This window comes from Triticum urartu, unplaced genomic scaffold, assembly GCF_003073215.2.
Source record: "Triticum urartu cultivar G1812 unplaced genomic scaffold, Tu2.1 TuUngrouped_contig_4338, whole genome shotgun sequence".
Lineage (NCBI taxonomy): Eukaryota > Viridiplantae > Streptophyta > Magnoliopsida > Poales > Poaceae > Triticum > Triticum urartu.
In genome coordinates, this window is record NW_024114919.1 from 1 (window position 1) to 14,105 (window position 14,105).

General features: G+C 44.6%; 2 protein-coding genes across 4 annotated transcripts; one reads left to right on the forward strand and one right to left on the reverse strand.

The window, feature by feature from the left end:
* Positions 1-20: 20 nt before the first annotated feature.
* Positions 21-2,539, forward strand: LOC125527681 (ATP-citrate synthase beta chain protein 1-like). 3 transcript variants are annotated; one of them, XM_048692197.1, is made up of 5 exons: positions 21-296; positions 411-512; positions 651-772; positions 860-989; positions 2,256-2,539. In XM_048692197.1, the coding sequence occupies exons 2-5, from the start codon at positions 417-419 to the stop codon at positions 2,286-2,288; spliced, it is 381 nt and encodes a 126-aa protein (XP_048548154.1). In that variant the 5' UTR covers positions 21-296; positions 411-416; the 3' UTR covers positions 2,289-2,539. The 3 variants fall into 3 exon arrangements, 2 of the variants coding, with proteins under 2 accessions (XP_048548154.1, XP_048548155.1); XM_048692198.1 differs by having other exon boundaries at positions 860-945; XR_007292217.1 differs by having other exon boundaries at positions 411-565; positions 860-2,539.
* Positions 2,540-13,408: 10,869 nt separating this feature from the next.
* LOC125527682 (amino acid transporter AVT1J-like) lies at positions 13,409-14,099 on the reverse strand. The gene has a single exon (XM_048692200.1). It carries the CDS (start codon positions 14,083-14,085, stop codon positions 13,744-13,746), a length of 342 nt encoding a protein of 113 aa, XP_048548157.1. The 5' UTR covers positions 14,086-14,099; the 3' UTR covers positions 13,409-13,743.
* Between the last annotated feature and the right edge of the window lie 6 nt (positions 14,100-14,105).

Genomic DNA, 14,105 nt, shown 5'->3' on the forward strand with positions numbered 1-14,105 from the left:
GACGAAGGCACTCGCCTCAACCGTCCCCGGGCCCGGTAGGGGCGCGGGGAGCGGGCTACTCTCAGTGCTCGACCGGGCGCTCACCAACAAGGAGCGGCGCTGCCACGAGCGTGCCCAGGTGCGGCGCAAGGGCATGGAGGCAGAGAGGTCCGCCGTAGAGGGGATCCAGGTGCCGGAGAGGAGGAAGAAGGTGGTGAATAGCACACATCAGCAGTCGTCCTCCCACGACCCACGCCAGACACGCCCATGTTCTATTGCTGCTGATCCCGCATTACGGTGCACATAAACTGTTTGAGGTAATGCCAACTGGGTTGCTTTTTGATTAATTAGTTCAGTTACATGGACATGTTAAGATACTTTAGTTTGATTGAGTCCTGGAAATTTAGTTTGACCTCATTTGTTGGCTTTAGGTTAAAATGACAGTTGTTCTTGGGGAGCTTGGAGGAAGTGATGAGTATTCACTACTCGAATCCTTGAAACAAGGAAAGGTCGAGAAACCTATTGTTGCTCGGGTTAGTGGGACGTGTGCACATCTGTTGAAATTTGAGTCCAATTTTGCCATGCTGTGAGTTGTAAATTTTTTTTCCTCAAGTTCTGGTGAGCTGAACAAGTATGCGCAGATGTGGTTTATTTATTTTTTGGTATAACAGGGTGCGATGAGTGGTGGTGAGTTGGAATCTGCACAAGCTAAGAATCAGGCACTAAGGGATGTTGGGGCTGTTGTCCCTACTTCATTTGAAGCTCTTAAAAGGATTAAGGATTTCAGAAGCTGGTACATCACGGCTGATGTCTTTTGCAAGTTTTTTTTGGGGAATGTGTTAGTGGGAATCAAAGCTTGGGGTTGATATATTTTTTGCAGGTTGAGGAAGGAAATATTCCGCCTGTCCCCGAGGTTACACCTCCCCCCATTCCTGAAGATCTTAAAACTGCCATTGAAGTGGGAAGGTCTGAGCTCTTACAATTTATCTCCACTATCTCTGATGATAGAGGTTAGATTGGTGGCAACATGTTATCCTACATATATTCTTGATAGTTGTCTTCTGGTTAGTATGAACCTATATTCATTACCAAGATGCTAAGACATGGGTTCAAGGAACCCCAATAAAGCGTTTGATTACAACATCGGGAGCCTCTTTTCAGTATAATTAGATGGTGTGAATATTTGTTCAACTTAGGAGAGAGACACACTCTAGGAAAGGGTTGCTTGCGTAGGCTTGCATCTTGCTTTCTGCATCTCGGTATTTTTTTCATATAAATTGTAACGGTGGGCACCTCGATACTTGTTCCTTTGGCGTTGACCGTGTTGGGAAGTTGAGCTCAGAAACTGCCGTGAAAGCACTTGATGCTTGAACCCACCGGTAGCATCATGGAGCTAACATTCTTAGATTTTAGTCTGATTTGATTATTTGTCATCTAGATCCATTCAATGGTGACAATGTATGAGATAGTGATGGAAATTCCAAGTACATAAATTTTGTGTGCGGGTATCACATGCTACATTTACTTGTTTAGCGACAAATCTAAATGGCTTTGTTTACTGATTATTAGTGTTAGGAAGCTCGACATGCTTCAGGAAATTTTAAGACGAAAAAGGCCCCCTTGGCTACTACATCGAGATATCTTGATAAAATTTAAGATGTTCACCTGCTATTATGAATTACTAGGTTATGATCGGTTCGGTTTATAGTGGATTTTTTGTGCTAATAACTCTTTTTACATAAATGTCTTTGGTGGTATTGTACTTACTTTGCTGCTTCTGGGTTTGTGAGAGAAAAGAAGGTGTAGACATTGATAAATGATAATGGTAGTGGAGTGTCTTCTTTACCATAAAAATATACATGGCATGTTCTAAAAACTACGTATGTCTTATTCTTTTTTCTGTACAAGCACTTAAGTACCCTATATATTTTTACATTAGCCTAAATTTATCAGCGTTGCATACTGAAAATTTACACACATGTGTTATGCCTTCATGTATATCTGTATTTTTTTAGAATTTTCTGAAATGTAAAAATATGAATTGTGATGAAATTTGAAATTTTAATTTGGAGGCCTCCATGGAGGCCGAGCTCCAAAGGCAATTTTCGGGTAATAATGTTAATAAAGAAGATATAAAAGTAGTTCCCTTTTCATTATATTCCACATGATTCGACTGGTGAAAGGGGGATCATGGGAAGATATACTTGATTTTTAAACTTGCAATTTGTTCTGTACTTCATTGTTTCTAACTAATACTTTTGGTTTCTGCACTCCAGAATTTTAGGTGCTTTGGAATCCATGGGTGGTAAGAATTCTTATCTGTAGTAGGTCCTCCCTGATGTATGTAGCTCTCCCCTGGGATACTACATTCAGTACACCTGCCCTGCAGTCGGTATCGAGAAATTCTGCTCCATTGCTTTTCTACTACATTGAGGACTATGATCATTTGTTTCAAAGAGAGGTTTACTGTTGAGATTTTTATTTGCTTTGTAGCTTCATATGTTCATACTTCCACCAGATAATATGAACAAATAGCGTTGCAAGAGCCCCCTGCTATAAATTGAGTTAACTTTTAGCTTTGCAGTCAGTCAACCAAATTTTGGTGCTTGGTTGATAGCCCCTATGTATTTATCAGTGACAATTTTCAGCATCTTTTGAAGGAATAATTCTGGTTCTGATAAAGAACCATGTTATACTTGTTTGTTTTCTGTATAAGCATCAAATCTTTCAAATGGATGTTGTGATTAGAATAATGACAACATTAGTGTTCATCACTATTCATCTTGGACTTGAATATATCTATGTTATTGGAACATTTGTATCAATCAAAAAAAATGTTGAAAAATATTTCTAATATTTTAGTGCGTGTGATGTATTTGAGATAGTACTGCTTCAATATTGTGCGCACAATTGTTCGTTATTGCAGTGGTTATTAATATTTATATTTGTTGTGCAAACTTACTAGTCGTACAAAAAAAATGCTTCCGCCTGGAGGGCGAGACGCAGATCTTGTTATGTGAGTTCCGGTCGCGCGTTTGGCAAGGGATCGGATCAGATTCACAAAAAGACAGGAAGTATAAATAAAACGAAAACACTAACGCCCACACGTGTGGGTGTTTTCCAACTCGCCCACACGTCTGGATCGTCGTTCACTGTCTGTCTGTCTTTTGCACGAATCTTGACACGAAAAGATGGATTTGGTGTGCCACGTAGGACGGGGCTGATGTGTGGGCGTTGGAGAGTTTGCCCACACCCCCGCACCATGTTGTTTGCCAGCTGCGCTGTGTGTGCGAACTAGTTTCTGCCCACACAGCCACCACCTAGTTCATGTGCGTGTGGGCGAACTGTTTTTCGCTCACACAACACTCCAACGTTGTGGATGGCAACTGCAGTTACGCGAACGTGGCAACTAGGTAAACACACATGGCAACTGTGATTCTTTGCTAGATGACAACTGCAGTTGCGCATACGTGGCAACTAGATAAACACACATGGCAACTGTGATTATCAATACATGGCAACTATAGTTGGACCACACGTGGAAACTAGGTAAACACACATGAGAACTATTGTTTGACTACATGTGGCAAGTAGTTAATCACACACGGCAACTACGGTTTGATTACACGCGGCAACTACTAGAAATTAGACATGGCAATTGTAGTTAACCAAAACAGATAGAGTTGTCATGCTTTTACAACTACACTTGCCATCCCGAATAACTACATCTACCAACCAGGATGGCAACTAAATTGTCATCCCGCGGGGTACCTAACGTAGCTGCACCAGGACGTGTGGGCATTTTTGCTTCGTGCCACACACGCGAGGTGAAGATGAGTAGTACTTGTTAGGTGTGTGACACGAAGTAGCCGCGTCCACACGTGTGGGCAATTCTAATGTCTGCCCACATACAGCCCGTGTGGGCTGCCTCCTGCTCACACCACACACGATGTGTGAGCGCATGTCGAATATACCACACGTGTGGCAGTTATCGGCGTCAAAAAAAATGAAAAAAGGAGATCGTAGATTATATCAGACTTGGAGGTTACATGTGCGTGCAAGTGATTGTATCAAGTCACGTACACTAGGACTCTGCTGTGTCGCTCCAAACCCAAGGTGCAGAAATTTGAAAAAAAAAAGAGAGACGGATTTATGTGCAGATTGGCACAGCTATACGGTTTGTATTTTGGTGGACATAAAAGTACAGAAACACTAACGCCCACACGTGTGAGCATTTGCATCTCGCCCACACGCGTGGATCCGCGTCCATTTATAGGATGCACGAATCTTGACATGTTTGTGGTGCCACGTAGGACTGAGCTGGTGTGTGGGCATTCACCCGATCGCCCACACGTTTGTTTCACCACGCGGAGGGGCTGGTGTGTGGGCGTTTAGCAGTTCGCCCACACACCAGTTTTCACTCACGCACAAGGGCTGGTGTGCGGGCATTTGCCATCGCGCCCACACGCCCGTCTTCTCTCCTACACCCAACCTGCCAGTTGCCATGCGTTTTACAGTGTATATGGCAACTGCCCTAGTGTGCTTGTAAGCAGATGGCAACTCTCTTTTTTTTTACCCGAACATGTCAGTTGCCATGTGTTTTGCAGGGTACACGACAACTGCCCCAGTGTGCTTGTAAGCAGATGGCAACTCTCTCTTTTACTCAAACATGTTGTTTTGTCATGTCTCTTTGTAGCGCTACACGGCAACTGCCTAGTGTTAGTAGGTGGCAACTTCTAAGGTTTTCAAATCATGGCAACTGTAGTAAACCAGACCATACATGGCAACTGCTTAGTGTTAGTAGGTGGCAACCTCTAAAGTTTTCAAATCATGGCAACTATAGTAAACCAGATCATACATGGCAACAGCTGCAGTTGTCCAAAATGGCATCTGTCACTTGACCTGAGATGGCAACTGCTGTTGAGCAACCATGGCAACTGTAGTTGTCCGACATGGCAACTGTAGTTCAGCGACATGGCAACTGCAGTTAAACGGACATTGAAGAGGGTCGAGACCATGGCAACTGCGGGGATGCGTGGTGACTGTCACGCGGGGCGTGCGGCACCTTGAGGTAGGTGGCTAAGAGAGGTCGTGTGGGTGTTATGCATTTTGCCCACACGTAGGCATGTGAGAGGGACCGCAAGAAAAAAAACGAGGCGTGTGGGCGCTAGTTGTTTTGCCCATACGTAGATGTGTGGGCTGGTCCTCTTAGACACCACACAAAATGTGTGGGCAGACCCCTTAATGCCCACATATGTGGCAGTTATCGTCGTCCTAAAAGTATCGGCTAATTTGGATCCTTGGTGTCTCGGAATTTGTCCTGCTGCGTGGCACGTGTACACGTCGCAATTTGACGGATTGTGTGTCTCAATCTCAATCAGGTTGGTGGTCCAAACATGGAGGGCGCCAAGAACAAGTCTTTTTTTTCAGGATAAACTTATACTCAAGCATCAAACGTATAATCCTGCTTACATAAATCAATGATCTCTTGGGTCCTGATCCCAACCAGACAACAGTTCTACTGTCAATTCTAGCAAAACTAGCTAAAAAATCACTAACTAAATTTTGACCACGCTTGATATAAACAATACTAGTCGTTCGAAGAGACTTCAAGTACTTTATCTCTGCCACCAAAGACGCGTAGATTGACTTGCCAATGTCCTTGTCCTTCAACATGTTCGCTCCTATAAGTGAATCCATCTCGATACAAACTAGAAGTTCCGTCCGTTGAATAGCAATGGATAAACCCTCCATGCATGTGCATAATTCTGCTTCAAGGGCATCTCGGCATGAAAATAACTCCATGCAAGATGAGTAAATAATGTTGCCTAGATTATCGCAAAGCACAATACCAGCACTAGCCCTTTCATCATTAGTCCAGGAACCATCCGTATTGAGCTTCACCCAACCCACAGGAGGAGGAAGCCACTTAACAGGTGGCACAATTCTTGATATTTCATGTGGCCTATTTGCCGCTGGATCATAAGATATCACTGCTTTACCTTTCACCGGATCACAATTGGAATTTTGAGCTATTTCAGTTAACGACTCAAGGTAGCTGCATAAATACTGGCGCGGAGCATCCATTGGTGCTGGAATTTTCTTATGTATCAACTCATTCCGATTATGCCAACATCTCCATAAAGTGAATAATAACATAGCTCGCTCAATATCTCCCAAAGGATACAAAACCTCCAGCAGCGATTCTACACCCGTGTTAGACACCTCCTTTAATTTCGATAGGCGCCAGACCTCACTCATGCATTCCCAGAGTTGCACTGCAAGTGGGCATCGACACAGGGCATGAAAACTGTCTTCAGGCTCAGTTGCACACACCGGACAGAAACTTGTTACCTCTAATCCACGCTTGTTTTTATTCTGCCATGTAGGAAGTGACACTAGTAGAAAAGGGTCTAATGTGAGACACATTAGTGTGGGTTTGAAGTTGGCCCAGCATTAAAGGCACCATATGCATTAGTACCGGTTCGTGCCACGAACCGATACTAAAGGGGTAGTGGCAGGCTGGCGTCAGGTCGGGTCCCCACGAGCCCCTTTAGTACCGGTTTGTGACACAAACCGGTTCTAAAGGTCTAACCTATAGTACCGGTTCGTGCCACGAACCCACACTAAAGGGGGCAATTTTCAAACTCTACCCCCCTATATCGCCATTTCAGTTTTGAAAAAATCAAAAGAAAATGATAAAAACTTCAAAAAATAAAATCCTTCAAGAGGTAGTTATATTACTACATCTACTAGTTAGAAAAATTTGAAAACTTAAATTTGGACATGTTTTGCAAAAAGTGTAGGGAAACTGTAAAACGGCTATAACTTTTGCATATGATGTCGGAAAAAAATGTATAATATATCAAAAAATTCAACACGAAAATACGGTTGAATTTGTTCCTGGTGATTCATCTCAGTAGTTCAGTATTAGCGCTAACCTGGATACAAAATAGGAAAGCGCGCTCATCGAGTTCATCCGTGAGAACCGGGACATCTTTGCATGGAAGCCTTTTGACATGCCAGGTGTACCGAGGGAACTCGCAGAGCACACCCTTAACATAGATCCTAAGTTCAAACCGGTCAGGCAGTTTCTCCGCCCCTTCAACGAAGAGAGGCGTAAGGCTATTGGTGAGGAGGTAGCCCGGCTTTTGGCAGCAGGGTTTATCGTGGAGGTTTTTCACCCGAGTGGCTAGCTAATCCGGTGTTGGTTCTTAAGAAGAGTTAGGCGATTTGGAATGAGTAATCCACACTTGAGCAGTTAAGAGAGGTGATTAGAGACTAAATCATCAAATAATTCAGAAAAATTGAAAATTGAAAAAAAAATCAATTTTTTTTTCAAAATTTTCAATTTTTTTAAAAAAAAACCTTTAGTACCGGTTGGTAACACCGACCGGTACTAAAGGTCCCCCATACCAGGGCGCGAGCTCACGCCACGTGGTGGCACTTTAGCGACGGTTCGTGCCGAACCGGTACTAAAGGGGGGGCCTTTAGTGCCCACCAATTAGTGCCGGTTATGGAACCGGCACTAAAGGCCCTTACGAACCGGTTTTAAAGCTTTGTTTTCTACTAGTGTGAATCAACAGCAACTCTCCATGCAAAATTCTTAACTGTGGCGGTACATTTGTTCCCCATATTAGCTTCCAGCAAGCTCGTCGTCCATCCGACGCATTACTCGATACTTGGGCAGTCGCCCTGCACGACTCCTCAAAAGCCATGTCATATGCGGACTTAACTGAAAATGTACCAAGTTTGCCTGGGCCCCAAGCCAACACATCATCTCCCTGCCTCGGCGATGCACGTATTTTCAAAATTGCTACGACATCACATGGCAAGAATATCGTCTGTAGAAGTTCAACATTCCATGAACCATTGACATTTAGGAGCTGTGAGACATACCTCATACGGCATCTACCTTGAGTTGAAATTGGCTTGAAGGAAAAGGGCCTTGGAATCCAATTGTCACTCCATATACGGACACTCTGTCCATTACCAATCCTCCATATCAACCATTTCTTAAGCAGGTCTAGACCATGAGATATCGCTGTCCAAGAGGAGGATGCATTACCGGAAAAAAACAGTATACTCCAACTTCCCATTTGGGTAATAGCGTGCTTTCAGAAGTTTAGCACACAAGCTATCTGGCTTTGTAATTAATCTCCATGCCCGACGAGCTAAAAGTGCTTGATTAAAAATACGAAAGTCACGAAAACCAGCACCTCCCTTACACTTTGGTTGTTGTAACTTTGACCATGCCTTCCAGTGTACCTTTCTCTTTCCTTTAGAAGCTCCCCAATAGAAATTCCGAACCATATTGGTTAGATCATCGCAGACAGAAAAAGGAAGCTTAAATACACCCATGATATATGTGGGCAACGCCTGTGCAACAGACTTAATTAGTACTTCTCTCCCAGGTTGTGCCAAATAGCCATCTCCCCACTGAATTAACCTTTTCAAAAGTTGGGCCTGCAAATTCTGAAACTTTCCCTTTGACATACGTCCATCCGGGGTTGGCAGCCCCAAATACTTCTCCTCAAAACCACTATTGGGAATATTGAGAGCATCTCTCACCTCCTGTTGATTAACCATTGGACAACTTTCACCAAACAAAATAGAACATTTATTATAATTTAGAGAATGTCCCATAGCCGAAGCATATAGATCAAGACAAGACTTCACCCGTTCCGCTTGCTCACGAGATGCCTTAAAAATAGAAGTGTATCATCTGCAAATAAAAGGTGTGATATACCTGGCGCCCTTCTGCAAATTTTGACAGGCATAATATTCTCTGTATCCACCCTATTCCTCAGGATTGCAGACAGGCCATCAGCAACAAACAAAAATAAGAACGGGAAGAGTGGATCACCTTGCCGTAGCCCACACGACGGTGCAAATAAATCCAAGGGCGTCCCATTTAATTTAACAGAGTACCGCACCGATGTGACACAGGTCATAATCCAGTCAACCCATCGATGTGCAAACCCCAACTTTTGCATCATTTGCTTCAAGAAGTTCCAGTCTACCCTATCATACGCCTTTGACAGGTCCAGTTTATAGGCACAAAAACTCTTTGATGGATATTTTTCCTGTTTAATGTAATGTATACATTCAAAAGTAACCAGAGCATTATCCGTAATCATTCTCCCAGAAATAAAAGCACTCTACTCTGGGGAGATGATACCATCCAACAAAGGATGTAATCTATTCACAAGGCACTTAGAGACTACCTTGTAAATAACATTGCACAGACTAATGGGCCGAAAATCAGAGACCTTCTTTGGATTTGTAATTTTGGGTATAAGCACAATGGATGTCTCATTAACTCCTTCCGGCATCACATTTGTCCTGAAAAATTCTTTTACTGCCCTGATAATTCCATCTTTTAGAGTGTCCCAATTTCGTTGAAAAAAATCTTGCAGGAAAACCATCAGGACCAGGAGCCTTTAACGGACCAATTTGGAATAGAGCATCTGAAATTTCCTGGTAAGAGAAATCAATACAAAGTTTTGCATTATCATCACTTGATATAACTGAATGAACCAAGTCCAGAACATGATTAGGGTCAAGGTTCGGATCCACGGCAAAAAAATTCTTGAAATAAGAGGAAACTAAATCACCCATAACTTTAGGGTCCGTGTGAACATTACCATCATCGTCATGAAGTTGACTTATTCTATTTTTCCGAGCTCGCCAAACTGCCTTGCTTTGAAAATACCTTGTATTTCTATCCCCCTCTTTCAACCATGTAATGCACGATCTCTTTAGCCAAATCATCTCCTCTTTATATAGTAAATCATTTAGTTTATCCGAAACAAGTCGAATTTCTTGACGGTCTGCATTCATATTCATTAGTTCCTCTAGCCTTGATCTGGTCTTATTAATTTCCTTGGTAATATTACCAAATTTCTTTTGACTCCAACTCCGTAGGGCAGTCATAGTATTTTGAAGAGCAGTACTCACCTGACCCAAATCCTCCATAACACCCAAGGACGCCCACGCTTTGTTGATCACGTCAGGGAGGCCCGCATCCCTCTCCCAGAAAATTTCATAACGACAACCATTAGTTTTAGGAACATGTGAATCAGCCCTGCCTTTAAGCAGCAAGGGCACATGGTCAAAAGGGAGGATGTGGTGTGGCAAGCCAGCAAGACTTGAGGATCGTATGGAGAAGAATCATGGCGATGTGAAGATCGACGTCACACACGTTGGAGAAGACCTTCCGACGTTGAGGACAACGTCTTCCTAAGAAGGGGAGGATGATGCGGGCATCAATTCCGTTAGCACGCTAGGACAAATAATTCACAATGTATAATGTCTAAGCCCTGCGAGCCACCTGATTTAGCCGAGCCATTCTAAAACAAGGCCGGTTTGTATCTAGTTTGAGTCTAATTAGGTTAGGAGTCGGTTTGGGCCTGTCCAACCGACTAGGGGTTGGCCTCCTCTATAAAGGAGCCAGAGGCTAGGGCTTTAGACAGAGTTGAGTTATGTAGAACATTGTGTTTAGGTTACCACCGTCCTAGGGGATCAGCGTGTAGACGGCATCTCGGACGTTCGTCAGTTATCTTTGAAATAAAGGCATGAGTGTTCTTTAATTGTCAAGAGTTATCGTGCGTTGCGGGAAGGCTCTTGGATTTGCCAAGGGTTGTTGAGTTTGGCGTGAGGCATGGTGTTCATCACCTCGTTGCTTGCCGTGGAATTCGTTCCTATGTTCTTCAGGTTGCGTGGATCGCTTCCGTGATTGGAAGAATAGTTATCTAGTGGTTTGCGGTGAAAGATCGGGCAAACATCCACATCAGAAGTGCTACATTCCCTGCAACTTTGCAACTTTGCTAATGATTTATGATTGAAAACACGTCTAGGGTTGCAGAGGACATAAACTATGATTTCTCAGTTATCATCTGAATGCCTCTCAATTTTGCCAAAATAGAAAATACCTCAACCGTGCCCATCATTGCCTCAGATGGAATGCTTCTTTCACCCTGCAACAGATCATATATGTCGATTAATGTGTGAAACTTCGATAATAAATAATTATACAAGTCTTGTAAAATGCTTACAATCTCTGCCAGTTCACTCCATGAAATCATCACCATGGTTTGTCATTAAAAAAACACTAATGTTGTGCAGGTTATGGAAAATTTTACTTGTTGGTTTAGCAATAGCGTCCACCATTGAATTGTCCGAATTCATCTCCAGCCACATTTGCTTTTCCGAGACCTTATCACAATTTTTGGTTTCTGAGATGCGCAGGCTGACTAATGTCTAATGTTACCACGGCTGGCAAGGAGGTTGAGGGTGCAACAGGTGAATTCTAGCGCGCGAGAAGAAGGGCAACCAGCGCTCTGCCCAGCACCAGGTTGTGTGGAAGCTCCCGCGCACAAACACCAGCGGCCGCTTGCTCTTGAGCAAGGAATTTTTTTTCGAATATGCACAAGTGTGCATATCATATATTAAAGAAGAAGGGCAAAAGAATGCCTCCACTTAGTTACAAGTGTTACATAATACTTTACTCCTCACGCCTATCCCACCTTGCTAACCGACTAAAGAAGGGTGCTACATCTCCTTTTAGCAGGCCGGCCGACAACCACACTAAACCCTCTAGTCTTATTCTACCAAGTAGTGCCTCACACGAAGTCCGTGCTCCATCAAAGACAATTGCATTCCTGTGCTTCCATAGTTCCCACAAGGTTAGCCCAAGGATGGTGCGCAAATCCTTTGTGTTGGCTTTGTTTGGTCCGCTTTTGCCGCACATCCACGATGTGAGATTGTCATGCTGTGACGGCACCCAATCTGGCTTCCCCAAGGCCCGACAGATCTTGGTCGATGTCATCCTGGCAAAGACACATGTGAGCAATATGTGGTTGATTGATTTCTCCTCCTGGTCACAAAATGGGCACGCGTCCTGGTGTGGTGATCCTCGCCTTGCCAGGCGGTCCGACGTCTAGCATCTATCCCGTAGAGCAAGCCACGTGAAAATTTTGCATTGTGAGGGCGCCCGCGATTTCCAAGTGAGATCCGCCATAGGTGCCACTTATCTCGCCCAGAACTTGGCTGCATATGCCGAGCGAACCGTGAACCGTCCATTGGCCTCCCAAGACCAAGAAATTTAGTCCTGCATGTTCTCCGTAGGCTCTCAAGCAACAACCTGGTGCACAAGTAGAAGGAATTCCTGCAAAGCATCCGGTCCTAAGTTCGGACCCACATCCTGGGCCCATGATCCATTCTCCATGGCCTATCCAACCATCCTGGTAGTTCGAATCCGTGTCGGGGTCATGTTGTAGATCAAGGGAGCAACCTCTTGTACCCTTTGTCCATATAACCAACGGTCCTTCCAGAACAAAGTCGTTAGTCCATCCCGTGCTATGCTCCTTGTGGCCGCTTGGAAGAGTAACAAGGAGTCCTTGGGTACTTTGATGTTAAACTCATTCAAAGGTCTGGTAGTGTCAGTTCTTTTGAGCCATGGCCATCTAGTTTGCATAGCCATATTCATCCAGTGCAAGTTGGGCAAGCCGAGACCACCTGCCATTTCGGGGTGCACACTGTCTCCCAAGCAACTGCATAGTTACCACCATTCGCTTCCTTCCTTCTGCACCATAAGAATCCCTGCATATCTTGTTCATTGCCGCAATTGTTTTCATGGGCAGGTCCAAAGCCATCATCGCATGAATTGGCATGGCGCACAACACGGACTGCACCAAAGTCAGCCTTCCACTCTTTGGCATTAGGGCAGCTCTCCACTTGGGCAGTTTGTTAGCCATCTGATCCACCAGGTATTGCAGTTGAGCCGCGGTTTGCTTCCGTAGTGACAATGGCAGTCCAAGGTACTTGATAGAAAACGATCTCAAGGGGCACCCGAGCTGTGTGCATACCATGTTGATTTCATTCTCTGTACATCGAATCGGCAAAGCGGCTGACTTGTTCAAATTGATCCGTAGGAATTTTGGTGCTGCAGCCTTCCTGTTTCTCTTTATTTCCTAACTGAAAACCAGAAAATCAGCACAACGACCAGGTTAAGCGCTGTGCCATCCCACAACACCCTAGGGCCTATTCGGTTCACAGTTTTTTACAGGAAATCTGCAGGAATCGGTATTCCAGAGGATTTTGGACCAACCGGCCATTCGGATCACAGGAAATGCTAGTTCAGTTTCCTCCGGAATACTGCTCTAGCCAGGTGATCCTACAGGAAATAGTAAATCCAGTCGGAGCTCATGTTTCACGTATGCCCGAGAAAGATCAATCACTTCCCAAATAATTTATTCCATAGCCAGATGTTTTACCTAAGAGAATCACTATGCAGCCAAATTTTTTTTTCATAAAGTTATGCTTTGAGCACCCCTTATGGAACGGCTTCCTCTGCTCTTCCAACGCGGTACCGAACGTCCAGCTCTTCTGTTTTCCTCCGGTTTTGAATCCTCAGTTTTGCACCTCTGTTCCTTTCTCATTTCTATGGGTTTCTCCATTCCTACGTTTCATATTCCTGTGAACCGAATAGGCCCTCAACGTGCACTGTGGCACAAGGGTCGGGCAAGTCGTGTCATCCCAGGACGAGATCCATGAGGCCAACTAACTACTACTCCAGACTAGGACTAGTTTGTTACTAGCAGGCAGCAGCATGCGAACAGACCCGCGCTGCTGCTTATTCGGAAATTAACTGAAGAACTACACCTAACAGTTGAACTGAATAGATTCCGACAACTGGATGATGAACAGTAAATACCGATAACACAGTAGTACGTATTACTGAAGACTTGACCGCACGCGTAATCACAACCTCTGATGCATCTGCTTCACAGAGCTGTAAGTTCCGAACCCAACAATCGCGGCGCCAACCGCAAGGATGGCCAGGCAAGCTGCCGTCTCCAGCCCCGTCTTGACGACGCCCCCGGTCTTGGAGCGGACCCTGAGGTAGCACAGGCACGGCAGCAGCATCGTCGTGGTGCAGCCAAAGAGCGCGCCTGTTAGGCCCACAACGTCGGCGAAGAAGGGAACAGCCTGTGCTACGACGGTGGTTCCGACGACGAGCCCCGTCCTGACGAGAGCACGGAGCACCGCGCTATTGCTGACGCTGAGCGCGGCCTCGGTGGGCTCGGCGCGGGGGGCGAACATCAAAGCGTACTTGGTCAGTG